Raw genomic sequence first — 27091 nt, 5'->3', positions numbered from 1 at the left:
TATGCTATGAATGTTCTACCACTCAGTGGTGGTCAGTGTGGTCTTCTACGCAGGGGTGTGCGGGGGCAGTAAGGTCAGGGCAGATCACCAGTAGGGTCAACAAGCTGATCAGAAAGGTTAGAGCCATATTGGGTGTGCAACCGGACTTTCTGGAAGAAGTGGCAGAGAGCATCACCGCTCACACACAACAGTCACAGCAGCACTTTACGTAAGAGGTTCAGACCACCAAAGAGCAACACAGAACGCCACCGGAGAGCTTTCTCCCTGTGCCAGTCGGACTGAACAACCTCTCCCCTTTCTGCAGGGGGGTTCTCTAAAATTCAAACACTGCTCACTGTTAAGTCAGTAATTTCATTTACATGTGCAGAATACTTCCATTTTCATTTTTTTATTTGCACTTCTACACGTACATTACATTACACTTGCGTTTCATTTACTTTACCCTAGACTTGGGATGATTGATGATAGATTCCACCTATCGCGATGGCTATCAGCGATTCCTGACACTATCAAGTCAGAAGATTTAAATGTCTGTGGCTTTAAGATCATCAGAAATAAGTTGTATCTTTTAGTAATATCGGTTTGCTTTTGGCCTGTTTTGTGTCCTACATGATCTTTAATATCCTGCTGTCTGACTTCAGAGCAGAGCAACACAACATCTTTCTCTGATGCATTTCGTCATGATTTTCTTTTCTCACAAAACATGTACAGGGGCTGAAATAAAAAAATCAGAAATGTTCAGGGTGACTTCATTATAAAAGAATTCAATGCTGTTGTTCAACACAGAGCACATACATGCCTAGTTAATATCATTAACTTCTTTTTATAATTTTATAATACAGTTTATTTACAGCTAATAACTTCAGCCAGCATTCCTGATCTTGTTAACGTGTAATTAATCCAGCAAAACTGACTAAATGCTAGTGACTAGCACCTACAGCCAACTCATAACCAGATTCCAGTGTTTTTTCTGCTGTAATGATGTTGGTAGTTAAATTATTCATATTGTTGTTTCTGAAACAGTCACAGACGAGGATAAGTAAACGCAGTGACAAACAGTGCAGAGTAATAAATACAATAAATTCTGAGAATAGACTATGTAATAAACGATAAATTATGCAATGCAGTACCACTAAATTGTACATAAACCTCTAGTAATATTTTGAAAAGTAAAAGTAAAAATAGTCCTAAGCAGCAGTAGAAATATGAAGTGACTTGTACATGTGGATTTTGTATATATGCCTCTTTTGTAAAGTAACTGAGTGCAGTGGATAGAGGAGGTAGGGTAACTGAGTGAAATGAAATGAAATGGCCATAAGGCAGATCTGTTTAGGAGTCTAATGGCCTGTGGGAAGTAACTGTTCATGAATCTGGTAGACTTGGCCCAGATGCTCTACAGCCTTCTTCCAGATGGGAGGAGTGTGAAAAGTTTGCCCCTTCTAACCCCTATACACTACTCCTAATCTCCAGCATCGGCATGCTCGTGGTAAAATTAGTTGTAATATACAAAAGTAGTATCATAACAAAGCAGTTTTACAAACAGGACTTTTTAAAGACCATTTTTTCTTGTTATTACATGTATGGTCATATATGAAGAATAGCTGTGAGAATAACTAGACCATTTCAAATGGAAGAGTTCTTCCACTTCATCCTTCACACACCATGTCTTCATGGAGCTCGCTTTGTGCACAGGGGCATTGTCATGCTGGAACAGGTTTGGGCCTCTTAGTTCCAGTGAAGGGAAACTGTAAAGCTCCAGCATACAAACACATTTTATACAATTGTGTGCTTCAGACTTTGTGGTAACAGTTTGGGGAAGAAGCACATATGGGTGTGATGGTCAGGGGTGCACATAAATCTGGCTATATAGTGTATTAATGAGCAGAGCTTGTGTATAATGTATTCAAAATAGCTAAGCTGAGGACAAAAAAAAAAAATCACCCAGTTGCATGCACCAACAGCATGTCTGAACAGTTTAAAATAAGCATCATTCCGCTGGAAACCACAAACCTGCCAGCGCTGGGGACTAGGCAGTGTTTTGATGATGTCCAGGATGCAAAGTAACAAATGTAGCTTCACAGAAAAAGTATTTAAGCATATTGCTTGAGTAAAACCTGTTAAACTCTAGCTTAGGAAACGTTTTGTTTTATAAGGGAAGCTCCCCAATCTACAGTGACTAAGACTAAGTAACTTTCTTTTCCACAATTTTTAGGCATGAAATAACTTTGTGTCTTTTAAGCCGTGAACTTTTCCCCCTTCTGAGTCACGTTAAGACGGTTTGATTCGCCTGTTGACAGAATGCAATGTCACCTAGTTCAATTTTATTTGTATAGCGCTTTTAACAATGGACATTGTTGCAAAGCAGCTTTACAGAAATATATAAATTCTGGATATAAATTTTAATGTATAAATTTATCCCTAATGAGCAATCCAGAGGTGACGGTGGTGAGGAAAAACTCCCAGAGACGACATGAGGAAGAAACCTTGAGAGGAACCAGAGTCAAAAGGAAACCCACCCTCACTGCTAGTGCTTTATTATTTAAATGCAGTATTGAAAGGTATCAAAGCTTCAATACGTCATGCAGCTCTAAATATAAAATACACCTGGAGTTGTTTAATGCTGCAGGACAAAGTGGAGTGTCGTTTTGTACAGTAGATGTGTCTGTGATCACAGGAAACTGTATCAAATCTGAAACCTTGAAGTCTTTGTCAGGAGTCGGGGTCAGTCAGTGGGCCTCACTGTTCTCGTTTCAGCTTTTTAATCCATCTAGCTCCTCTGTTTTCCTCCCTTATTTCACTTGGTCTGGACCATGATGCACACCAGGCAGAAGTTAATGCAGCTGCTGGAGAAGTTTTATGATCCCTGGGAGAGTCGGCGCAGCAGTCGTGGCTCTGCTCCAGCAGCGGCCACATTCACGCTGTGTTAGTGAGTGGGTGGGAAGGCGAAATGGGGTTCATCTTACCAGGAAGGCTTCTTTCTCTTGCAAATTGCACTCCCACGCACAAGTGCCACTCCACAGACATGTCTGGTCTACTTCCATCGCCAAGACACAAGATTTCTCTTCCTAGATTTGATGAGGGGCCGACTGTGGGCGGGAAGAGTGGGCTGATGGAAATTCACCTGATTATGACCTCCAGCGTTTGTGAAGGTGCTGAGGGCCTTCACTGATTGGGTGCCATTTTAATTGGTTAATGATGTTGGTCCACACTCACTAACTCATCTGCAGCTCACAGGAAGCAGCAGAATAATTAGGGATCTGGGGCCTGCATAAGAAAAATTACAGTAAGTCAGCCAACATAAGATAGGTCTGGCGTGTGTGTGTGTGTGTGTGTGTGTGTGTGTGTGTGCGCACTTACCCCGCATGCTGATGGCCGCGTAGGTGTGTGTTTGTTCACCCAAAGGGCCACTGGAGGTGCTCAGATTTGAAACGGATGTCCTGAAGATTACTGGCTCCAGTTTATCATGTGCTGCGCTCCAAACCACGTTCAGTGATTCAAAGTTTAGGTGATTCACAACTGTTCAGAATTATAAAAGGAGCAAGTTGCCATGGGCATTTGTTTCAAATTTTCCCCCACTCTTTTTTCCTCACAGACCACAGCTTTTCATCTTGCAGCACAGTCGATTTATTGTAGCTCTCACAGCACAAATATAGACATATATATTTGTACTCTGTTGATTTTAGTGAGCAAGGAGCAAAACTATGGAAAGCATTAGAGTAAGGATGCACATGTACGATGTCAGCGTGGTCGTACCTCAGGGCAGTGGTAGCTCAGTGGTTAAGATTGGAAAACTGATTGGAAGGTCGTGAGTTCTGTGAGGCTGCCTCTGCTGGGCCCTTGAGCAAGGCCCTTAACCCTCAACTGCTTAGTTGTATAAATGAGATAAATGTAAGTCGCTCTGGATAAGGGCGTCTGCCAAATGCCATAAATGTAAATGTCATGATGTAAATTATCTGTATTCTGAAACAGTGGCCAGTATTTCTGCTTTTATTTTTCTGTGTCGCATTAGTGTTTGAAGCAAACCTTTTGAGAAATTTAGAGCTCCAGGAGCAAAGTAGGTGACAAGTGGATGTTTCTCCGTGGTTAGTCCATCTACCTTGCTGGAAAGATTTGTTTTCTGATTATTGTTCAGATTAAACACTCCATAGTTAATTCATCTGCATCACTGGGAATATTTTTCCCATATTATTATTCAACAACTTTTACTTCTCCTTTTGTCCTTAGGCTAAATTTTACAACACAACAAGCATGGTTGTTCCATTTTACTCCTTCTTTAAAAGTCTTTAAAAATCATTTTCACCTTGTGTTTAACTTCTCAGGGCAGGCTAGGAAAAAAGCCCATCTCCCAGGTTTCTGGAGGCCGTTTCTTTGAAACGGCTCAGCTAGCTTGATGTGGATTTAACTAGACATCAGGGAGGAAGTGTTTCACTTAATGCTGCGTTCCAAAAGATATCAGGACACCCCAGTGCCATAAATTAGCATAGGTTACTCACCTGCCTCTCACCGCCTCCTGGGACATGCTGGAGCTTAAATCGTTCCTTTTATGTTTGTCTGATGGCTCTGCTTTTCCTGAGCAAGTGACTTACTGAATAAGGGTCAACGCTGTGGGATTTCATCCACAATGTCCCTGACCAAATGCCCTGTGTGTAAATCACATGGAGGAAGTTTGTGCAGTAAAACATTGCACACTCATGCTGCCATGCAGGACATAGAATTTAAACTTGGGAAATGGAAAGTAATGTGATTTTTAATGTTGTTTTTGGTGGTTAGACCTACAAATGCACTTTAGTCTGACCAGACAGTGTGTATTGTCCAAAAATGTGAGGTTTGAGTAAAATAATTGTGATTTAAGCTGGTTGACCTAGCAGAGGCGCTTTTGCTCATGGATTTGGCTGACTGTGTGACTCCGCATGCACAGGAGCAGCTTCGGACAGCTATACTGCGATATACAAGACGTGAACCAGCAATCCATCAACATCCATATACTCAGAAAACTTTTCCCCACAAATCCCACCTCTTGCTCTAAACCTCTGCCTGTTGGTCAGTTAAGACAAAAATTGTGGAGACAAATGTCCAGCAAGAGAGATTTGTCTGAACATTGATAAGTGAATAAAAAAATAGCCTGCATTAATGCTTCTCAGATGGTACTGTTTTTGTTTGGGAAATGTAAAGGCCTGTAAAACCCCTTCATGTGGTCAATCTTTGACATTTTCTACTGTATATAATTGTTAAATCTACATTGTGTAATCGAGCATTTCCCGTGATTTAACAGATTTTAAAAGCACTGATTGAAAATTCTGAAGGCCATCTGTCATTTTGACAGATATAAAATAAGGCATTTAATCTAGGCATGCTGTTCTAGCAGCACTTTACCTGCAGTAAATCCCTCTGCATGCACTCATTTAGCAGCAGTAGTGGAGCTGTGCACTTCCATGTTTACACGAATGCAAGTGTAAGTAATAGTGTTTCAAAACTTCTGGTGAGATGGTGAACAGTGGCAGCAAATACAACTCACAGCCACCGCAGCGTCGCTCAGTTCATGAATAATTCATACAAGCATCTGTACTTGAGCTTTCACTCATTTCACAGATGTGCTTGTGAGACAGAAATGGCTTTGTGCTATTCACCGGGATGAGGATGAGCGTTTTAAAAGGCAGCATGTCCGTCTGTAGCCGGCTTTTCAAAGAATCTCACTACTCAAAATCCACTGGCTATAACACCTGAAACATTGACTACACCCTCTCGATTTGAATGGACAGATCAAACGGCTGTTGTCTGGCAAAATGTTTCTTGACAGACTCAAAAAAAAAAAAAAAAAAGAAAAAAAAATCCAGCATTGTTTATTTGTAGGATGTGCTCGTACAGACCACGCCTACACAGCTGTTTCTCCTCCAGATAAGTGTGTTAACCTGTATATAAATTGAATATTAATTTTCATTGCACCCTGCACATGGCCTAACTAGTTTATTGGGATTGTTTTCATGAGCGCCTGTGACTTAAACTAACTAGCTAGCTATTAACTGCTTACCTTAATCTGGACTATACCGTTAACAGGCTGTTTGGATGCGTGATCACTCATGCATTTCAGTACTTAAACAGTGTTTAAGTGGCAACCGGAATGCTGCTATTCATTATCAGTTATTACATCTCAAGGTCTCAATTATTCTGTTGGCAAATTAAACTAATTTTTAATTAAAAAAAAAAAAAAAAAAAAAAAAAGACTGACAGAATTTGACAACCCTGTCCATGAGTGTAATGGATAATGATTTACTGTAACGCAAACTCTGCACCTAAATCTGTAACCTAATCTACTTCTGAAAATACAGCATTACTGCCAAATTGTAAAGAATTATTCATTTCCAACGGGACATGAGTTCTTACTGTATCAGCCTCAGATCCACGTCAGTCTCTGCCTCATCACCTGAGGTAAAAGTCACCCATGACACTGAAACACGAGCCTCATCTTCGTCTCTTCATCAGCTGATCTCCGTTCACGCTAACATCAGGAGGGAAATAATCGCTGATTAATTCAGGTTTTTGTCTGTACAGAGTGAATAAGCACTCTTCTCGGTTTTGGCGAAGTAACAGTGCCTTGTGGACATTTTACAGCTGATTTAGGGCTGGGCGATATGATGATATAATATCAATATCGTGATAAATTATGTCATGATACTCTTTTCTGAGAAAGAGTAATTATACGTTTGTTTTTTAATAATTACAAACTAAAAGGAATTAAATTTTAACTGCTGATTTTTACAGTTGTAATGCAGCACTGCAGTTTGCTGGCTAAATTGAATATTGTGATGCATATAATGTATCATACAGATGTCTAAAAGTGTTGTGATGTTTTTGTCGTATCGCCCACTCCTGCTGGTATCTGATTACAATCTGAATTGATTAGGCTTATGTCCGTTTCACTTTGGCACGTAGCTATGGTAACCCAATCAAATTCTGCCAGATGTTTCCTTTAACAGGAGGAGTGTCAAGGGTCCTGTAGCACTGATCACTCTCTATAAACGAATGTTGTTTGGCTTAACTAGGTTCGTCTCATCTTGTTTTTCATGTTGTTTCCAAATAACTTGCAGTAAAGTGACAGAAACAGGGAGAAGGACTCACACTCCTTTTTCTTCAAGGCGACTCGTGGACGCAGTCAGGACATAAAGCTGAACCCCAGCTGTAGAGAACATCTCTGCTAAACATTTTACCATTTGTGTCCTCTAGGGGAAACGTTGTTATGTTTTTAAGTTTTGATTTCAATTCCGTCTGAAAAACTTTGATTTGACTACACATTCATTTTTTTGTAAGTGCACTGAAATATTTTATTAAATGCTTATAGAATTTGTTGTGACCTTTTCTACAGACAGAAAACAGAAAGCTGAAGAAGGAAAAGCATGTGGCTGAAAAGGATGAAACAGAAGAAAAGAGTCTGAAATCAGACAGAGCCAGTGGCCTTAATACATCATCTCAGGTGGACGAGTATGATCAGGACACTTCAGATGAAGAGGTGAGGTGTATTTACTTTTTATTAAAGGCATTAAATAAAAAAAATTGCCAAACATATTACATGGTGTACGTCGCCTGTGTGATCCGTGTGGTTAATCTTCAGCTTCGTGTGTAATTACCAGAGATGAATGCAGTTTTGTTTACTTAGCTCCAAGACATTCCTGTTTTTTCCAGGAAATGTGTGTAGAGCTGTTGTTGGACCTTCATTAGGGGGTCGTGTACCAGGGGAATGAAGGGCTCCTGTTTTTGTTGTGGTTTGCTGTTTTTCCTCTTCTTCCTTCCTTTTCTTTTCCTTCTATTTTCCCCCTTTTTCTGCCATTTTGGCGACTACTTTCCACTGTCACAAGAGACTTTTTTTACATTTTTAAATGCTTTTGAGTGGAAAATGAAAACTGACTGTCTAGTAGACTCAAAAGTGATGACTGGGAGTAATTAAGGCAATCTTACTACTAGGTTCACAAAATATCATCCATACACACTAGCAGTCAAAAGTTTGCACACACCTGCTCGTAGAAAGATGGCTTTTCTTCATTTTTACTATTATAATATAATAATGAAGACATTATTCATGATGAATTATGATGAATTATGAAATGACCAAGAAAAGTGTCAATCAAATCCAAACTTTTTTATATGTTAAATTCTTAACAGCATTCCTGATGAAGCGTACACACTTCTCCACCAGCTTCCTGCCCAGGAGGATTTCTCCAATGGGCTCAGCACTTAGTTGGCCTCGTCTTCTAATTCTAAATGAAAACTACTTATTTATGGAAACAATTTCATTTAATTAATTGTACCTGGCTTTTATACTACACTTTAATACTATTGCATTAGAGTCACATTTTAAAAGTAAAACTGCTTTAATGTAAGCATAATGATAAATAGTTTAAAATTAAACTAGCTGTTGGGTTTATTAGTTGTGGAACATCTCTTAAGGTGAAGGAGGAGAAAGCTGGAGATGGAGGTTATTGGGCTGCTGCAACTCCAACAACTTTCAGATGTTCAGACCACTCTCTACCTGAAGTTACTGCTTTTCTGTAAAGTCTGTATTAGATTGCATTTTTTCCCCTTTCTTTTTTTTTCTTCTAACTTTAAGAGGCCTCCAGAGTTGTGATGCAGACCTTCTTTCATTACCAGGAGCTCTGTGACTTCTCATATTTGCATGTGGAGCCATTAAAGAATTCTTCCTGTTCTCTTTAATTTAAATGCTCCATTGAAAATCATTGAACCTTGGCACACAGAGGGCTGGAGTGTCTGCCAGGCTGTACAACCTAAACATGTCAGCCATCCAAAACTGTTCTTGGCAGTTGCCTACCAACCCGGAATGAACTGTTAACAGTGGCCTTCTTTTTGGGGTAGGTCCCTGCTTTGTGTATTTGGGGGTGGATGGGAGTCAGTGACCACCTTCCTCATTTAGTCTGTAAGTGCTGAAAAAAAGCCACATTTTTCAAAGATTGTGCAGGGTTGCTGCCGGATATAGCACCGTCTGTAGGCCTCCATGTGGCTCGCTGTTACAAACTTGAGACTGCTAATCATTTATTTCAACTTCATTGTTTTGACATCAAGCCTCTGACCTGTTAAACAGTGAAGTCGAAGTAAATGATTGTTAGCCTCATGTTTGTAACAGTGAGATGCCCACATGGAGGCCTACAGATGTTTTTTCCCTTATGCTTAGTTTGCTGTGCTCACGGAGAAGATGTGCTCTACCTGGGATTGTATGCATCATATTTCTCACAGGAAAAACCATCTTCTAGGGTCAGTGCTTGTGACTTATGGAACTTAAGTTGATCCGATCCACTCAGCGTTCACACTACATGAGCTGCAATAAATGAAGCGAGAGTTTCTAGCACACTACCTGTCCAGAAGATGTGGACATGTTCACCCTGTCTCATTTCAGGCTTCACTCCAGCTGAGCCTGTTGCACATTCTTAGCTTTGTTTTCTTTTTTCTGTTTTTGCTCCTGTCCCCAGTAACATTGTCGAGGTAACCACCAGTATCCCCAAATATATTTCAGTTTACTCAGATAGGGTTGTCTAGCACAAAGCAGTTGTGCAGTGCTTGTTTTTGCTTCTTTCCCATCAGACAAGAGCAGGAGAATCTTGTTTGCACTTCACTTCTTGTCTTTTTATTAAGACTTATGCTTGTCTGTCCCTTCTTCATTTTCTGCTTCATGTGTGGTTACAGGGAGGTCTTGTAACATTTTGTCCCTGTTACTTAGACCCTTTCTTTGCCTGGGGACAGCAGATAAGATCGGCTCTCAGTCAGTCTCTCTTGGATCTCTGCACAAGTTGTCTACAAATAAAACTCCAGACTTCCAAATCCCTAGTTTCAAGCCTTCCTCCTCTTCCACCCTCCTTTGTAATAATGGGCTATTTCCTGTGAGCAGAGTGTAGAGGGAATACGGGCAACTGCAGTGCCTGTCCAAGGCCTAGCCGGCAGGAAAGGAGACCCCCCCCCCCCCCGGAATGGGTTTTCCATGTGCTCAGCAAAATGAATGAAGACACATTGCGGAATAAGACTGACTGCGACTCCGTCTTCCGGCCACCGAGCAGCTACTGCAAGAAAAAAACCTGATCGTTACCAGGAGCTGTGCACAGTAGAGGGGCAGCACGGTCATTTGAACATGTTTGTGTGAGCATGCATAAGAGGGAGTAATGTGTTCATACAGAGAATTTGTCAGTTCTGAGAGGAGGCAGCTTGTATGAGACAGTCGCTCTGGTGTTACTGCATCTTTATTGAGCTATTGTGTGGCTCAGCGTGGGATTGAGAGGGTAATAGGCAAGCAGTTCATTGCTCATGGTTGCGTTTGCCGCTGGTCATCAGAGCGCCCTGTTTCTGTTACCTGCGGTTCTGCAGACATGGTTTGATAACATTGTAAGCATTTCTGGACTGGTTTCTGATGCAGTGGAAAAGTGAATGTTGATCTTTTTCAATGTCCAGTTATGGAGTCTACAGGGTCTGAAATATAAATATGTAAAAAGACAGAGAGAAATTCTTCAGTGTGGTATTGTTTAGAATGTACCCATAATTCTGGGAATTGCTATTAACTGCATTAGAAAATATTAATAAAGATAAGTGGTATATGGTGACAGTATGGTGACTGTCCCGAGGTGTGAGGTAAGAACAAGAATAGTGTTAACTCCCGAGCTTGATGAAATGAAATCTACTAAAATTAAAAGTGAGGCACAGAGCTGGGCAATATGATGATATGCTGTTGATTTCGTGATAAATTTCACACTATGCTTTTCTGAGATATCAGTGATAGTGTGATATCCTTCTGTGTGTGTTTTTTTTAATAAATTTAATTACAAACTGATTTTTTAATGTTTATTTATTTATTTTTTTAAATGTAGTATATAAGTTGCAGATGTAAACAGACCTGTGTACATTGTGATACATATCGTAAAAATGCATTCAAGAATCATGAAATGATATTTTTTTCATATCTCTAGCTGTCCACACCTGGAAGCAAATTGTGCTTTCATCTACACATTTAGATAATCCCTAAGCTTAAATTTATGATTGGGCCATGTCCAGGTGCAGGGCTTTATTACTTCCCCATGGACTCTATTGTCAATTTGATGCTAGTTAGCAAATAAAAGTAACAGTTGTAACAGCAGAAAGCTTTTGTGCTTGGACTTTGTCTCTAATGAAGATGGAGACTATATTACTCTGATCACGTCCTTGGAGCACAGAGGTTAACACTGGGGTTTCCTTTGTTCTCTCATTTTAAGCCCAGACATAGAGTATAAATGTCAATCTAATATTCTTCGACTGGGAGGAGATTTTGTTCTTTGTTGTGTGTATGCCGTGTGTCAGTTTTCCACTCTCTTTATTCCCTGATACTCATGCTCCCTGTAAAGTTGTTGACACTGTGCCTCTGAGGAGAAACAGATTTATATCTGAATTCATCAGTACTCAAATCTCCAGTAGCGTACAGGTAGGAGCAAAAGTAAATTCCTGCCTATATGAATTAAGATTTTAAGCTGGATATCAGCTCGGGGAACGGCGTAATCATGGGGGTGCTGAGCCAAAATGTGGTTGAAAAGCTGCGATACTCTTGGATAACTTTGGAACTGGAGCTTTGGCTTCTCACGGCACTCGCAGCAGGTTGTACAGACACTAGGGAAAGCCTTGAAGAGACTTTATTGTAATTTTTGCCCAAAATGCAAAAGTGTGTGTTTTGGTCTACTTCTTCTGACTATAAAAATGATCGTGATTTAATTTTTGATCATGTTTTACTAGTTTCTCCTAAAATTCATTGAAAATGCTATTTTGTGAGAATGCCCAGAGCTACGTCCAGAGTGGTATTAATATAACGCAGATCACGGTACCTCAACAGCGAGAAGACTTGCTTTTAACACCGGAATAAAATAATCATTCCCAGCCCTCAACGACCATTAAAACTTCCTTTATGGAAGTCAATGTAGCTATTAATGGTGTAGAAAATGCAGTTGGTGCTGCCTAACCCAAAGATGACTACATTTTCCACTGCGTGAGGGATCTCTACAGTTTTACCCATTTAGTTTTTTACTTCTTTAAGGCATGACAATATAAACCCTACAGTATGAAGTCCACTTGGAGTAGTCTATAGAAATCTACTGTACCTAATATTAATATCTTTATTTTTTTAAAAATATTTTTATGGATTTCATTTATTGTTTAAATAATAATAATTCAAAGTAATTACAGTATTTAAATATGTTAGAGTTAATGAATGGATATTTGTGACGTTGTTCATCAGGATATCGATATTATGTGGTCATTGCGCAAGCCCTCGTCTGGACTACTGAAAAATAAGTCTAGTTTTGTTCACATCCATTTTGATTAAGCCTTTTTTAGATTTATAAGAAAGTATGTGAAGAAAGGTAGAAGTGTGGTTTAAATGCTTTACAGTCACATTTTCCTGTTTATTGTTTTATTTTGTTTGTGTAGTCAGAAAGTGTTTAGCAGAATCATTCATTTAATCATCAGTAAGAGTGCATTTCTTACCAGTAAGGACAGATTATAAAATGATTTTAACAATATGTCATATTCAGACCCTTTAAAATAAGCAGTGACTTTAGCTTTTGTTCAAGCACACTTGAAGAATCCCATCAATCCCAATCTGATGTTTTAGACCGAGTTTGCATTGCTATGTATGAGACATGTTTCAGATTACAAATAAAAGTCTCTTGAATTAGAATTTAAAATATTCTGTTCATGTGATCATGAAAAAAAAAATCTTTCACGTGGAAAAGTCTTTGGGAAACGTATACCTGCACTACTAAAGTAACTTTAGCAAAGTTAAATCACTATGATTGTGAGAGATTTTTTTGCATCCACAGTGGGTGAACATCTTTCCAAAAGCTTTCCTTTCTGAGGATACAAAGGTCTGCTTTCAGTCTTCTTTAGTCTGCTGAAATCAATATGGTGATAAAATTGACAGATCGCTCGTAAATTATGTGGAATTTTGGCCTGTCACTGTGCTATCAGCAGGAAATCTCTTTTTAATAGTCTATTTAAGGAGAAGCAGGGATGTGTTTTTCTAAGTCGACGGGGGAATGTTGATCTAGAGCACTTGTCTGGCTTCGGGGGAGCAGTACGAGGGTGGTCTGAGGGACGTGACTAGGTGGATTGTGAAATGCATGCTGGTCGGACAGAGCAAACAGCACCCCGGGCTTCAGTTGGCCAGATTCTTGCAGGTGTGTGGGGGTAGGTGGAGGAAAGGATCGAGGAGAGATGATTCTTCAGTCGCTGCCAAACTAGCCACCTGTCGTTCCGTCGTTTTTAGGATTTCCTTTTCATCCGATCTTCAACACAGCTCCCTGTTGGCCCAACGTGTGTCCGGCCAGAAGGCCTGATTGAAACCAACTGCCAGCGAGCGCTGTCATCAGGGAGGGGGTTTGGAGCGAGCCCCTGCCGGGGGTGAGAAGGGGTCACGCAGAGGACTTAGAGGAAGGAGAATTCAACACTTTTCCCTTAACACATACCTGTGACAAAAGCTGTCTATTCTATATCACAAAGATGTACGATTCAACATACATTCAGACCATCATGTCAGATTTTCATTTTATTTTTCATTATACAACACTTTACAAAAATAAAGTCAAGTGAGGCGAGTTTTCTCCATAGCATTAGGTGCTAACTTTATCCATGACTCTTCCTTCTCTGAAATAATAGTTTACCTTCCATTTCTTATAGTTATAAATGACAGTATGCATACTTTAAAACTAAACAAACCTTACAACTAAACTATTTTTTTTTTTACCAATATGTAAGGAAGAGAATCAAAACATATCTGTATGCAGCTCACATCTGGATGTTTTCGGTTAATGGTTAAGAAGGAAAGTTGCAATCTCGGGCAAACTGTTTGCTCTCCTGGCCCCTACTAAATGGCTTTCACTTCTGTCATAATACTGGAGTCTGTAGTGAAGAAAGCTTCAGGGCATCATTAGATATTTAATTTTCAATAAATAACGACCTTCTCTGAGTGATGTACCGGATGCTTGGAGGCCAGGTGGGAAACCCATTTGAAACCTGGTTTGCCAAAATGCAAACTTTCCACACGCAATTTCCAAGGTTAAAGCCCTGTGTACAAGAATCTCCAGGTTATTTATTTATCAGGAGTAGAATGGCAAGTCCATGCTGGAAGTAACAGCTTACATCAGCCTTCATTTTTTGCTATGAGTAATTGCTTGCCCTCCAAGTGACCTCCATTTCAAGACTGTGGTTTTAGGTGTTTTAGAAATAATGATGAGATTTATTTTATGGGTTTTGGTTTATAAAGCCAAATAAGATGGTGAAAATGGAGGGAAATGGAGGCGAGGGACGGAGGTGTACGGAGGGCTGGGACATGCAGCTGTCTGAGATAAGGGGTTTTGTCTGGGGTTCTGGATGGTTCCAACTCGAACAAAATGTGTAGATTTCTTCCGTTAAGTTCCATGCTTGCTGGGATGGGATGCCTGAAGCAAAACAAGCTGATGCTAAGCAGAGCAGAACCAGGCCAGACCAGTCTGCTCGTCATCTGCTAACCATCCTCCAGACAGACTCAGGGCTAGAGGAAACTTGGCCATTGGGACCATTATTACAGTCACATCCAGTCTTTTGCTGTGGAGTTGGAGCTTGAAAATGGCCTATGTGCCCTGATGGTATGACCAGTGTGTCTCTGCAGATGGTCATGGTCAGGTTAGGGAAAAGCTTCCCTACTTTTATGCACTAGTGGGTTATTAGTCTCAGCATATGAAGGAGAGAGGTAAAAAAAAAATTGAATTACACTTCTCATAATGATCAAGAAATTATTGTAGGCAACATTCAGCTCCATGGAAATCTGTCCTGGAGAGGGAAAAGTGTAGTCACACTTGCACTTGAATTAGTTTTGAAATTTAATTTATCCAACTATATCCTATTTCATCTTTTATACAAAATAAAGCTAGTTTGACAATTTGTTAGTTTTCTTTTTATAGTTGTACACAAGGACATTTAGACACTAAAACTATACATTACAACTTAATAGTCTTAAGAGGTGATTGATTAAGCAGCACTGCACAATGCACATTCAAATGACCATAAATGAAATTGATTCATGTCTAAAAATCATTATTCAGTGCTATAGCATTGCAGTATTTGTGGTTTATATCAATGTCATAACTAGTCTGTACTGGAGCCAGTGGGGAGGTGGAGTAGGTTACCGGGTTTGTGTGGATGTGGCGCTGTGCTTTCACGCTGATCAGGGATGAGAGGCTGACAGCATGGCTCTCAGAGGTATACATGAGGGGAAAGTCTCAGAAGGAGTGTGTGTTGGAGTCTGAGACTGGACTGGTAACCTGACCTGTGCTGGTGAAAGTCCTTCCCCCCCCCCCCCCCCCCCCCCTCTCTGAAGTGATCTGGATGCGAGCCTCGAGAGGGCTGGGAGGTTTCGGCTTGGGAACTCAGTGGGCAGTTAGTTAAGGCAAGTGAGTTAGTAGCAAGCGGCAGCTACAGAGATCAGGAGCGTCCAAACCTTCTCTGCCTACAACTTACCAAACACACGAGAGTGCTATTGGGTGGATGGATAATGGGTAATGGAGGCTTAATTAGAACAGGATGTGTAAAGCTTGATTGTTGTTATTTTGTGAAGGCACTGTATACAGTATGAGTTGTATCCTGAGAAAAGGTATACGGCAGCACATACAGGAAAGATTAACATGGCCCCTGCACAAGGATGACACCGATGTGCCGTGCTGTCAACCTGATGTCATGGAAGGAAGAAGAAAGTGTTTAGTAGATATGGTGAATTGGGAGTGTTTCATATAAACTGTGTGCAGTTTTTTTTTTTTTTTTTTGTTTGGGAGGTGATTTACCAAACTGTAAACTTAAAGTGAGACATTACATACAGATACAGATCGGTACCAAAAAAAAAAAAAAAACCAATCTTGTCTTTGTTTTATGTTTTTAATTTAATGAACAGTGAGTATATGAATTTTGCCATATTTAACATACATTATATTGTTAATTTTTTAAATTATTGGCTTTTTATTATTTAACTAAATGTGCAAGACACATTTCTGAGAATATCAAATTTGATTTATTAAAGGACAAACTTATTGCCATTCTTCCTCCATTAACCTATAAATTTAAAGCGCTCACAGTGTCTGTCTTGATCTTTATGTCTGTACCCAGTTCTTCTTTTTAGTTTCTTGCTTTCCAGCACTCTGATCGTACAGGTCCAGTTTAAACTGCAGCGCCGCTTCTCTTTCCGGATGTTCAGTTGCTGAAGGTGTTTTTGTTTTTTTGGGTTTTTTTTTTTTTTTTGCTTTTTTGGGGTCCAGCCTTACATTTTGGTGAATATCTTTGCATCTGCTCTGTGCTAAAGCTGGAAGCTTTGGGGTTCCTAGTGAGTTGTAGAACTGAATATCTGCACTAACTTGAGGCTGTGGGGGATATGGAAATATTTTGAAAAGGCCGTGCTGTCTGAGAGGTTTAGTCGTCATCGTAATTGCTTTCCAGCCCAAGGCTTAGGGTCCGGGTGTAATTTACACAGAATCAATTAAATATGTTTTTATTTGCATATATACACTGTAAAGTCAAGTCTTGAGTCAGAAGTTTGTGATTGTCCTCAAATCTCTGCGAGTCCATCGGTTTCATCCTCTCTGTATTAATTCCTCAGGGCTGTTTTTCTTTCTCTGTCTTTGCTCTGTAATGAACATAGAGAAAATGTTTATTAGATTTATTAAACATAAATACTGTGTGTGAAATTCAGTCAATTCAGTTATTCAACTGAGTAAATATTTGGTAAGTTGACTCTTTGACTCGGTCTTGGGGATTTTTGTCTGTAATGCACTTTAACTCCACATCCATTACACGCACACGGCGTTTCTGTAGGCGTTAAGTCACCTGGTGTTTTTATGTGCTCACCTTATACTGTGTAGTACACACACGCACGCACGCGCACACACACACGCTCGCATGCGCACACACACTCACACACACACACACACACACACACGCAGACACCTGAGAGCTTGGCTGAGAGCAAGAGCAGATGTAATGGCATCGTTTGCAGGGCTAGGTTCTCCCGCAGGTGGAGCTTTTAGCCAAAATACTCAACACTTAATTAATTAAGTCTGAGTGAATTTCATTTCAAAACACCCCAAAAAGATTGTCTTTCTCTCTGTACCCAAACCCCTTTTTATTCCTCGTACTGATTTTAACTAATTGTAACTATGAGCATCACATGCAAGCTTGTCACATCACATTTTTCATATTTTGTGTAATGTGCTGTAAAGAGCTGAATTCCCAGGAGATGAAGCCTCACTTGCTCAGAGGTATTTTTTCTTTAGACTTGAGACATAACGCAAATATTTGGGTTTGTAGGTTGACAGGTAATGATGTCATATTTGGTATCTGGTGCAGAGTGCAGACGTCGATTAGATCAGGAGCTTTTAATAGACTCAGCAGTGTATAGTGGATGTAATAATATTTGCTAACTTTGAAAGCCAAACTGTTTTTGTTATTTTGTCTGGCTGGTAGTCTTCAAAAGAGATTTTTTTTCATCCCATTATTTATTTTAGGTATGAAGTGTGAAGTATGAGCTTTTAGATCTTATTCTTCTTTTGTACCTCATTAGACGTGCTGTAGGATTGTACTGTAATAAAATGTTTTACAGAGATGTCTGTGGAAAGGTGTTGAGCAGGTTTAATGCCTGCGTTTCTGAAGGTGAATCTGTGGAATGATTTCAGCTGATTGCTTACGTTAGCACGAACAGTGTTAAACTCTTCTGTATGCCGGTGATGAAGGAAGCCTTAAGAATTACACAGAATATATATGGAGCGTTGTACAGCTCTGGGACTTGCTCGTTTGTTGATTAGTAACCTGCTCAGCTGTCTTTACCTCTGAGAGGAACCGCAGCGAGGCTTCTGAAGTGCCTCAAAAACGCCACCACACACTCACGTTGTATTGAATTCCCTTTTTTAACAGCCTTAAGAACCCCCCAACCTCCTCTTCCACAACGCACACGCACACACAGTCTCACACACACGCGCACAGTCTCATACAGGGGCGCACAGTCTCATACACACGCACACAGTCTCACACACACGCACACAGTCTCATACACACGCACACAGTCTCACACACACGCACACAGTCTCATACACACGCACACAGTCTCATACACACGCACACAGTCTCACACACACGCACACAGTCTCACACACACGCACACAGTCTCATACACACGCACACAGTCTCATACAGGGGCACACAGTCTCATACAGGGGCACACAGTCTCATACACACGCGCACAGTCTCATACAGGGGCACACAGTCTCATACACACGCACACAGTCTCACACACACGCACACAGTCTCACACACACGCACACAGTCTCATACACACGCACACAGTCTCATACAGGGGCACACGCACGTACACCCAGTCTCTCACACACAGTCTCACACACACACGCACACAGTCTCATACAGGGGCACACACACGTACACACTCACACACACAGTCTAGCACAAGGACACACACGCACACTCACACTCACACACGCACACACAGTCTCGCACTCACGCACACAGTCTCATACAGGGGCACACGCACGTACACCCAGTCTCACACACACATGCACACACAGTCTCACACACACACACACACACAGTCTCGAACAGGGGCACACACATGTGTACACACACACACACACTGGTTGAGCGATCACCATCTTCTAAAGTCTTTGTCCTGACCTGCTAAAGATATTATACAGGTATTTCATAGTGAAAGAGTAAGCACTTCCTTCTAATGAGCTGTGAATCTGTTTTTTTAAAACAAGATTTAGAAAAAAGAAAGATATAGAAAATCTCTATTTTGTTATCTTTGTAGATATTTTTTTTCATATGACGTCATTTCATGGTTGTTGCTTGTGTAAATGAAAAAGTAGGCCTTCGGTGCACATCTTTCAAACGCACCTCTGTCCAATCACTTTAGTTAAACTTTTAACCAGATACATCATTTACTTGGGGAAAATTTTTGTTATGGCAAAAATGTATTTTCTTTCATAAGCACAATCAGTTTTATATTTTATTCTCATATTTGAAGTAACAGCCTGGATGTTATTTTGCCTGTCACTCTGAATTCAGCTGGTGGCTCGCACTGACCTCTGTCTGGTTTATCTCACAGTACGAACATATTAAACCTGGCAACAATTAAACATTCATATTACCTCAATGTGTCCCCCTTTCAATATGTTTTTCTTTAGAAACAATAAAGTAGTGAGTCTTGGCTGAGCAGTGTGTTTTGCTCTGTAATAAGCCGGGCTGAAGAGTGTGGTTTGGCGGGATCTCGTGGTAGGGCTCGGTCTGGTTTAAATATCTCAATAGCACAGAAATCCTCAACACAATTGTCTAATTTTCAGCACAACATGCATACTCATTTCATCTGCTGAGGTCAGTAGGGGGGTGGTTTTGGATGCTGCGATCATGCCTGTGGCCTTTACGTTTTTAGAGTGATACTAAACATTTGTTTTACCCCACTTTGCCTGACAAATTTGGTTAAATTGGAAAACTCATACTTCTGAATACCTGCTGTGAAGAGTGTTTGGGTTACTTGTTTTAATATGTACAATAATTGTAATATTCCATAAATTTCCACACTGTCCATTTTGCATCTTTGTGATTTATTTTTTTTATTTTATTTTTTTGTGTAGGTTTCACAGTGTGTTTTGCTTGACAGGGTTATTAATTGAGCGGTTAGGAAGAACTTTAGGCAACAAGACTAAGAGTGTAAATCGCTCAGGATGGTGCTGAGCTGCTTGACAGATGCTCCCACAATGCCATGGGCCTAATATTTAGTTCACGGAACATTTACATTTGCATATTTATACCTCCCTTCGGCCCATTTGTCATAAATATGCATATTTTAATTCACCACTTCTGCATCAGTATGCATTTTTGCAATTTCTTTGCATCTTTTTTTCTCTCTGCTTTTTCCAGGTATTTTCTGCCCAGTGTATTCCTTACTCTGTTTTCACTGAGCTATGTTTTGGAAGTGCTTTAAATTTCTGAATGGGCAAAATGCGCAGTGTGATGGTTATATATCAAACCAAAAAATGTTCCTGCTTCATGGCTGACACAGATTGTCCCAGGCATATTTTGTATTTCACGTCTGACCTCCCTTAGCTGCGCGAGTTTAAATTACAGTTTTCCACTCTGTTTTTGGTTTGGTGTTGTTGTGTTCCTCATGGCTAGAGTGTGATTTACAGATTTATTTTTAATGTACCGTGATGTTGGCTTTATGGGCTAAGGTCAGTGACTCCCTGAGGACCGGTGGCAGGAAGACAGACGGGGTGTTTGCATGCTGCCTGACAGTGTTTTGTCGATCAAATAGTTTCCTGCAGCAGATGTGATATTTTGTAAAGTCTGTTTATGAAGTAATGGTAACAGCACTGAGTGTAATAGCAATAGGGATATTTAAGTAACTCAAGCTCAGAGAGCTCAGTATGTGTTTCAGATATCTTGATGACTGAATTTAATATCAGAATTCATTGCGGTAGATTACAGGTTGGTATTAAGCCCTAAACGGAGGGTAATAACAGTCTTGGCGAGTAATGACCCATCGTAAGCTCAATACTGAAACTGACATCTCCCAAAATCTCATTTTTCAATTCATGACAAAATGACCATGTATTTTAAAATGTTTAATTTAGCATCATGTGACTTGACATGCTATTTATGCTTCTGCCAGTTTTCAATCACTTAAAATCACTTTTCTAAGATTCTAGGAGAATATATTCAATATATATATATATATATATATATATATCTGTAGCCATCATGCAGCTGCAACTTGAATGCAGTAGATTCATCCTTCATCCCATTGATTTTGCAGGCCTTATCAGGGCAGACATCTATGTTTGCCACTCACCATTTTCCTCTGGTTGCTGAGGCAGAAAGTGCAGATCTGTTTGGGCTGCGAGTTCTCAGAATCTCGTGTAGGTGATCCATGATGATGATAGTAGGCTGCCGAAGGTCCACCGCTGTGGCATGGCTGCCCGTCACCACAGGCCTCGCCTACCAACAGGACGTTGCCGAGATGCGAGATGTAGCTGGAAGCAAGGCGGAGAGTCTCAATTTTGGACAGCTTCCTGTCTGCCGGCTCAGTGGGGATAAGAGTCCTGAGTGCTGTGAAGGCTGTATTCACACTGTTGGTACGGTCTCGTTCCCGCGCATTGGCCGCATTACGCTGCCGCCCCTCACCTGGTGGACCACTTGCGGTGCCTGGTAGCACTCCACCAATCCGCCCTCCTCCACCTCCACTGCCCGGTTTCCGTTTCCTGCCGCCCACCTTGAGCTCGTAGCCAGAGGCATCCAGTCGGAAGGAGCGGTCATCCGAACCCGAGCTCTCGCTGCCATTCTCCTCGTCCTCAGACATCATGGAGATGTCCGAGTACAGGTAGCGGCTTGGGGCTGGACGCACCATTGCAAATGACATTTTGTGTAAAACCTTCTAGAGCACGCTTTGGCTCAGATCTCAGACGTGGTCCAGAGTCATGCAGGGTTGGTCATGCAATCACGCAGTATGTAGAAATTATACAGCATGCAGGATTGTGACTCACTCTCCTCACTTTTGATTCCTTCCGAGCATGGGGTGCACCTCAGCCTCGATACCTCATGGAATACTGGCTTGGGTTTTTTTTTTTTGTTTGTTTTTTTTGTGAAGCAGCACAAAAACGTCCTCTTTACTTTCTGAAGGCTTCTACTGACAATAGTGTTCTGTCTCTTTACCTTCTTTACTCACATCCACTGTGTTAGGTCTGTCTATCCACAGCTTCTCTGGCTTCTTTGAAACTTTGTCCCGTTCTCTGCCTCTCACTCCCTCAGCCGCTAGCTCTGTGCCTCTGAGTTGAGCTCCACGTGTGGTTTCTGTCTGAGAAATTCAGTATGGTTTGGATTTATATGCTGTGGGAGTGTCTGGGGTGAATGTACCCCTCCTCTCTTAGTCCCTCTCTCTTTTCCTCACTCACTCTGTCCATCGCTCTCCTTCACTGTTTATGCAAATATCCCAGCTGGCAGCATGGCGGTGGCAGGCAGCTGAGATGAGCTATCAGCTCCCATATTTAACCCTCTGTTCACTGGCCTGTTTTAGCACCAACTTCACATCTTTTACTGTAGTCTCTGTTTTCTTCAGTTGTATTATACTGTGTGTTTGAGAAACAAACTTGCTTGATTAATGAGAAACCAGGTCTGACAATGCGCTGAAAACACAAAAAGAGCAACTTCCTTTTTAACCAGTGTTTAAATCCACACCAGCATTTAAAAAGACTTCCTTCAGACATAGAATGATAGATGGTTTGGAAATCTTTTGAAGATCACAAAATATTAAAAATGATGTGATACTGGTTTCATCACCTACATACTGTACAGCAGTGCTAATTTAATTTAATGACCACTACAGCTGTTATTAATCGTCTCTTTATATTTGCGTCATTTTTTTTTTTAATTAACAACTTTAATCATTTATATAACAGATTCAGGTGTTGGACACACGTATGCAGCGTGTGTATGTATCTTGTGGTGAGCATCTGCCTGGCGAGCTTTATTGTTTCTTTTGAGAGGGTGTTGTGTATAGCGGCCTTGTGGTGGCTTTAACTGCAGTACAAAAATCTCCACCAGACTCAAACCAAAGGGGTTTAGTCAGAAGGAAGCAAAAAGACTTCAATACAGACAAGCAGGCAAATGTTGAATCTCCCATCTAAGACTCTCTTAGATTTATCAGAAAATGCATTCAGAGTGCATTAGATGTCAAATTAATCGTATATATATATGTTTGATCCTTGAGGATGATTTGTAGTCCTGTTTATGTGTGGGTCGTGGACATAATGAGGAATCCTGGGCCCCTAGAAATAATATTGCTCTAATAATAAATAAAATTGCTCTTGTCCCCAAACCTCCTTTTCACCCCAGATGAGGTGGCTCTCGTATGGGAAAGTCTATAGATGCTCTTTGGTTTGGTGTAAAAACTCAGGTTTAATTAGCTTTATATTAAAGACAGCACCGCATTGTTTTTTTCTCATTATAATTATTCTCAGTGCCACGCTCTGCTTGGGATGCACTTGACGAAGGGGAAAATAACTGTCGTTGCTCATTAAAACAAAACCAGTCCCTAATTTAAACCATGGCTAGACACTGTTTGAAAGTGCCTTGATGTTGTAGTGTGTTGTCCACAGTGTGTTGATGGCTTTATTGTCCCTGTTTTCACACTAAACCCTGGTGATGTGGCTAAGATATGCCATTTAAACCCATTCAGGTTGCTAGTACATGAACTTTGCTTCCCCCATTTTAACCCTCCAAAACCCCTGAGCATGCAAAGTGGAACTATTTTTACAAGCAGTGTACCCATAGTCCAGATCCCAGATTCAAATTGCAAGCAATACTGAAAGTTAAACTTCATTTGCAAGCGTTCTGTCCAGTTTGGGATTGCGTATTAATGTCAGCATGCTTCCAGAATTTCTGGAAAATATTAAGGTATAAATGTTGAAAAATCATTTTCCTCTCATTTCTTAAGATCCAAATTTCTAACATATAAGATCAGGCCTAGTCTGACTGTATAATGATGTGGTTTGTAACATGTCTTTACAAATGATGCTTTGAGATTGACTCTGATAGAAATTTTTCTTTTTTTAAATAAAGCTCAAAAGCTCAGATGTTCTGAGGGCACAGTAAATCCCTATAAATGCAGACTTGTGTGTTTAGTCTGTCCTGAACCATAGCCTCATTAATGAAGGATGTGAGCTGCAGTCAGTGGGTCAGCCAGACAGGATACCTCATTTCCCATAGAGCTTAAGAGCTCCACAATACCCTCCATGATCATCAGTATCAGTAGTGGTAGCTTGTGTCTGTCTCTCTCTCTCTCTCTCTCTCTCTCTCTCTCTCTCGCACTCCAGCAAAAACTTTTTTTTAATTCAGCCTCTATTTCTGTCTTAAGATGTTCTCTGAATAACTTGTGCTTGAGCAAACCTTGTCTGTAGGTCAAAGCAAAAAACTGTCTTTCTTAAAACTTTATGGTTAGTAGGTGTGTTTGGGTGTGAACCGTTACAGAAACTTTACACATTATCATTAATGAAAACATTAATAGCTGCTACAAGTACAGAGATTTATACTCCTTGTGGGAGACGACTCATTTGCCTAATCCTAATAAGAAGGAATTTTGACTCACTTTACTGGCAGCAGTAAATCATTAGTAGATTTTTTAACACTATTGTACTCAAATAATGGTTTCCTTATGTCATGTACAAAAATCGGATATACTTTCCTCTTTTTAGATTTCACTGGAATAAAATCTAAAGGTTTTTTATTTCCTCTTGAAACTAGTTTTATATCTGAATTGCTTTACCATTCACTTCCCAGTTTAATTCTCTGAACAGACTAAAGAGTATCAGTTGTCTGAGTCTTTGGATTTCACAGGGAGAGTTTAGTTCAGCCCCTTTGTTTGTGATACTGTGGAGAAGAGTATAATCAAACTTTTAAAAAATAAATGAAAAAATATTTGTGCTTGTTTCATGCGTTTGGCAAAAAAAAGGTTTAAAAGATATTATATTGGTCTTTTTATTTAGTTTTAGACAGGATCAGTCAAACTAGGCAGTATAACCTTCAGTTGAAGCAAGATGTGCTTTTAATAGTATCAGTAGTTATTTTTGTAATAACCATTTCCAATATTGTGTTTTTACCTGATTATAGTTTTGTTCTGTTACCCCAGAAGGAAGGAGGTGAAATTAATATATTGCTCTTTCTTTTGTTCATTACAACAATCTCACGAGTCCTCTTTAGGACTTCTGCTTTGACCCTATGAGCATTAAGGAGCAAACTTCATACAGCAGATTATATATTAAAAGTCAAACTAGGCTGTAATATGACGACATTCATTAGGGTTAAGTGAGACCACAGTGGCCCTTTCCTCAGATGGAACGTTTTGTTACCTCATAAAGCCTTGCGTCTGGGGTAACAAATGACAACGCTTGTTATCATCCTGTCATATGGGGGTCTGCCCACTTGTTTTCCTTAAAGCAGAACCAGAGGTTCTCAGCTGACAGCCATTAGAGTTCTCTTACTTCCCCCAGTGTGATGTGACATCTAATCCCGTCCCCCCCACCTGCGGAAAGCTCTTTCTCAGCCCCGCACCTCTCCCCAGACATGGTTCTCCAGCTGGGGGATGTGTCTCCAGGCCAAAGCGCCGTCAGTCTCGGGTTATGCTCCCGGCGTGTGCTGTGCGTGACCACAGCTGCTGTGATCCAGCCATCAGAGCCACGGCTGCTGCGAGCGCGTGGGCTTCAGCGGGGGTGTCTCCGTCTGGACAGACCCTGAGGATATGGGCCTCTGTATCACTTTCAGCCTGGTGCAACATAGTCAGCTTAATTTAAGCCAGACACAGACAAACTGAAGGCCCCATACACACACACACACACACACAAACACACACACACACCATTCACAGTATCTCACTCACACACAGAACCTGCTAAGGTCACAACAAGAACTTCAAATAAATGAAATGGTGGGATCTTATGCAGAGAGGCAGAGTGTAGGCAGTTAGATTAGCCTTTTGTTCTGGTTTGAAATTGCACTTATTGCAACTTTTCCATTATTATCCAGGTCCTTTAATGGCGTGTTTTCTCTCGGGTACATTTGCACTGTGTTGAGCATATAAACAGGCTGGAAATACGAACGAGCAGAGGAGGACTTCTGTGAATTTAGTTATTCCATTGTAATAAGAATATGAACATCTCATGGGTTCATATTAAAGGGGCAGTGCACTGTGTTCTTCCATGAGTTATGGAGAATGTGTTCTGATGTTTTGCACATTGTATGTTAAAATGAATCTGCAATTGAGAAAAAAAATTCACTTTTCAGTGAGTTATTTTCTAATATTCTTTACTCAGCCTGCATGGTTTTGGATATTATTCCATGGTCATTTTCCAATTTCTGATTTTTCCACCGGGCTGTTAGTGGTAGCCGTTAGCAGCGTTCCTAATGGCCCGCGTGCTGCCAGTCACGAAACCCACACAGACACGAGTACGAATGAACACACCTCGCAAAATGTCAACACGCATTCTCTCAGCAGACGCATCACTCTGTTTGGATGGGGTGAGTGGAAAGTGGAGCAGCGGACAAATTCCACGGTGGGGTGAAGATTACTTGTATTATAAATGATCCCATTAGAGGGAAAGGCAAACCTACACTTGTGGAAAAGAGGCACAGTCTGCTGAATTTGCTCCATGAGAGTATGCTATGGAACCACTTCCATAAATCCCTTTGCTTAAGCAGCTCTGCTCTCTCAGCTTCTGCCCTGTCTCCCTCAGCCCCTTTTAAAATGCACCACTCTGGGGTAGACGGACTCGGCAGTTGCCAGCCTATGCCACCACAAATGACCCTGTTGCTGGAAAAAATTTCAGGGCCAAGTTGAGTTCATACATCACATCAACATTAAATGTATGATTCTTTATAACGCATCATGTTAAGTTTGAAACTGAGGAATCTTGCAGTTTTTTTTGTTAGAAACAATAAATTGTATACATACTATACACTCCATTAGAATTACTGTGGAGGTCTTTGTATAAAATATTGTTTTGAAAAGCACAATATTTTAGAATAATATAGTACAGTCTTGATTTAGACAAAACATATTGAGCTTTTCACACACTCATGGCTCAAACCACAGGAAATCTGGCAATAAATTTACTGATTGAGATGATTTTATTGATTTTATTTATACAGCAGTATCAGGAATCACTGATTCCCACTATTGAGAACAGCTATCAAGTTGGACAATTTAAATGAGATTCCTCTGTAATGAGGTAATGTGTACACAATGTGTTACGTATGTCTGGCCACGCCCCCTTCCCCCAATCCTCTCCCGTATGGGTAAGAGTATCGCCAATCGGCGATAGTCAGGGGGCATGATAGGATGATGGCACATTGCACATGATCACAAGCCTTGTAGGTGCACTTATGTTGTACCTTCACTTGCTGACAATTTCATTGGGTACAGCTGCACTTTGTAGGTATACAGTTACTGACTTTAGCCCATCTGTTACTATGCACAATTTGTCAACCCATCTCTAGTTCAACAATG

The 27091-nt window shown here is 40.6% G+C and overlaps 2 protein-coding genes across 2 annotated transcripts in view; one reads left to right on the top strand and one right to left on the bottom strand.

The window, feature by feature from the left end:
- bop1 (BOP1 ribosomal biogenesis factor) overlaps nucleotides 1-27091 on the top strand; it is a 65452-nt gene that overhangs the window by 17607 nt on the left and 20754 nt on the right. Inside the window, exon 4 of the mRNA XM_026929879.3 lies at nucleotides 7361-7504. Within this exon, the coding sequence (XP_026785680.2) occupies nucleotides 7361-7504 (144 nt within the window). The remainder of the gene's footprint in view (nucleotides 1-7360; nucleotides 7505-27091) is intronic.
- Nucleotides 16610-25295, bottom strand: scxa (scleraxis bHLH transcription factor a). The gene is made up of 2 exons (XM_026929884.3): nucleotides 20888-25295; nucleotides 16610-16657 (listed from the first exon to the last, which is right to left on the bottom strand). The coding sequence occupies exons 1-2, from the start codon at nucleotides 21452-21454 to the stop codon at nucleotides 16619-16621; spliced, it is 606 nt and encodes a 201-aa protein (XP_026785685.1). The 5' UTR covers nucleotides 21455-25295; the 3' UTR covers nucleotides 16610-16618.

The sequence above is a fragment of the Pangasianodon hypophthalmus genome, chromosome 23 (assembly GCF_027358585.1).
Source record: "Pangasianodon hypophthalmus isolate fPanHyp1 chromosome 23, fPanHyp1.pri, whole genome shotgun sequence".
Taxonomy (NCBI): Eukaryota; Metazoa; Chordata; class Actinopteri; order Siluriformes; family Pangasiidae; genus Pangasianodon; species Pangasianodon hypophthalmus.
This window is presented reverse-complemented; position numbering and strand designations above follow the sequence as displayed.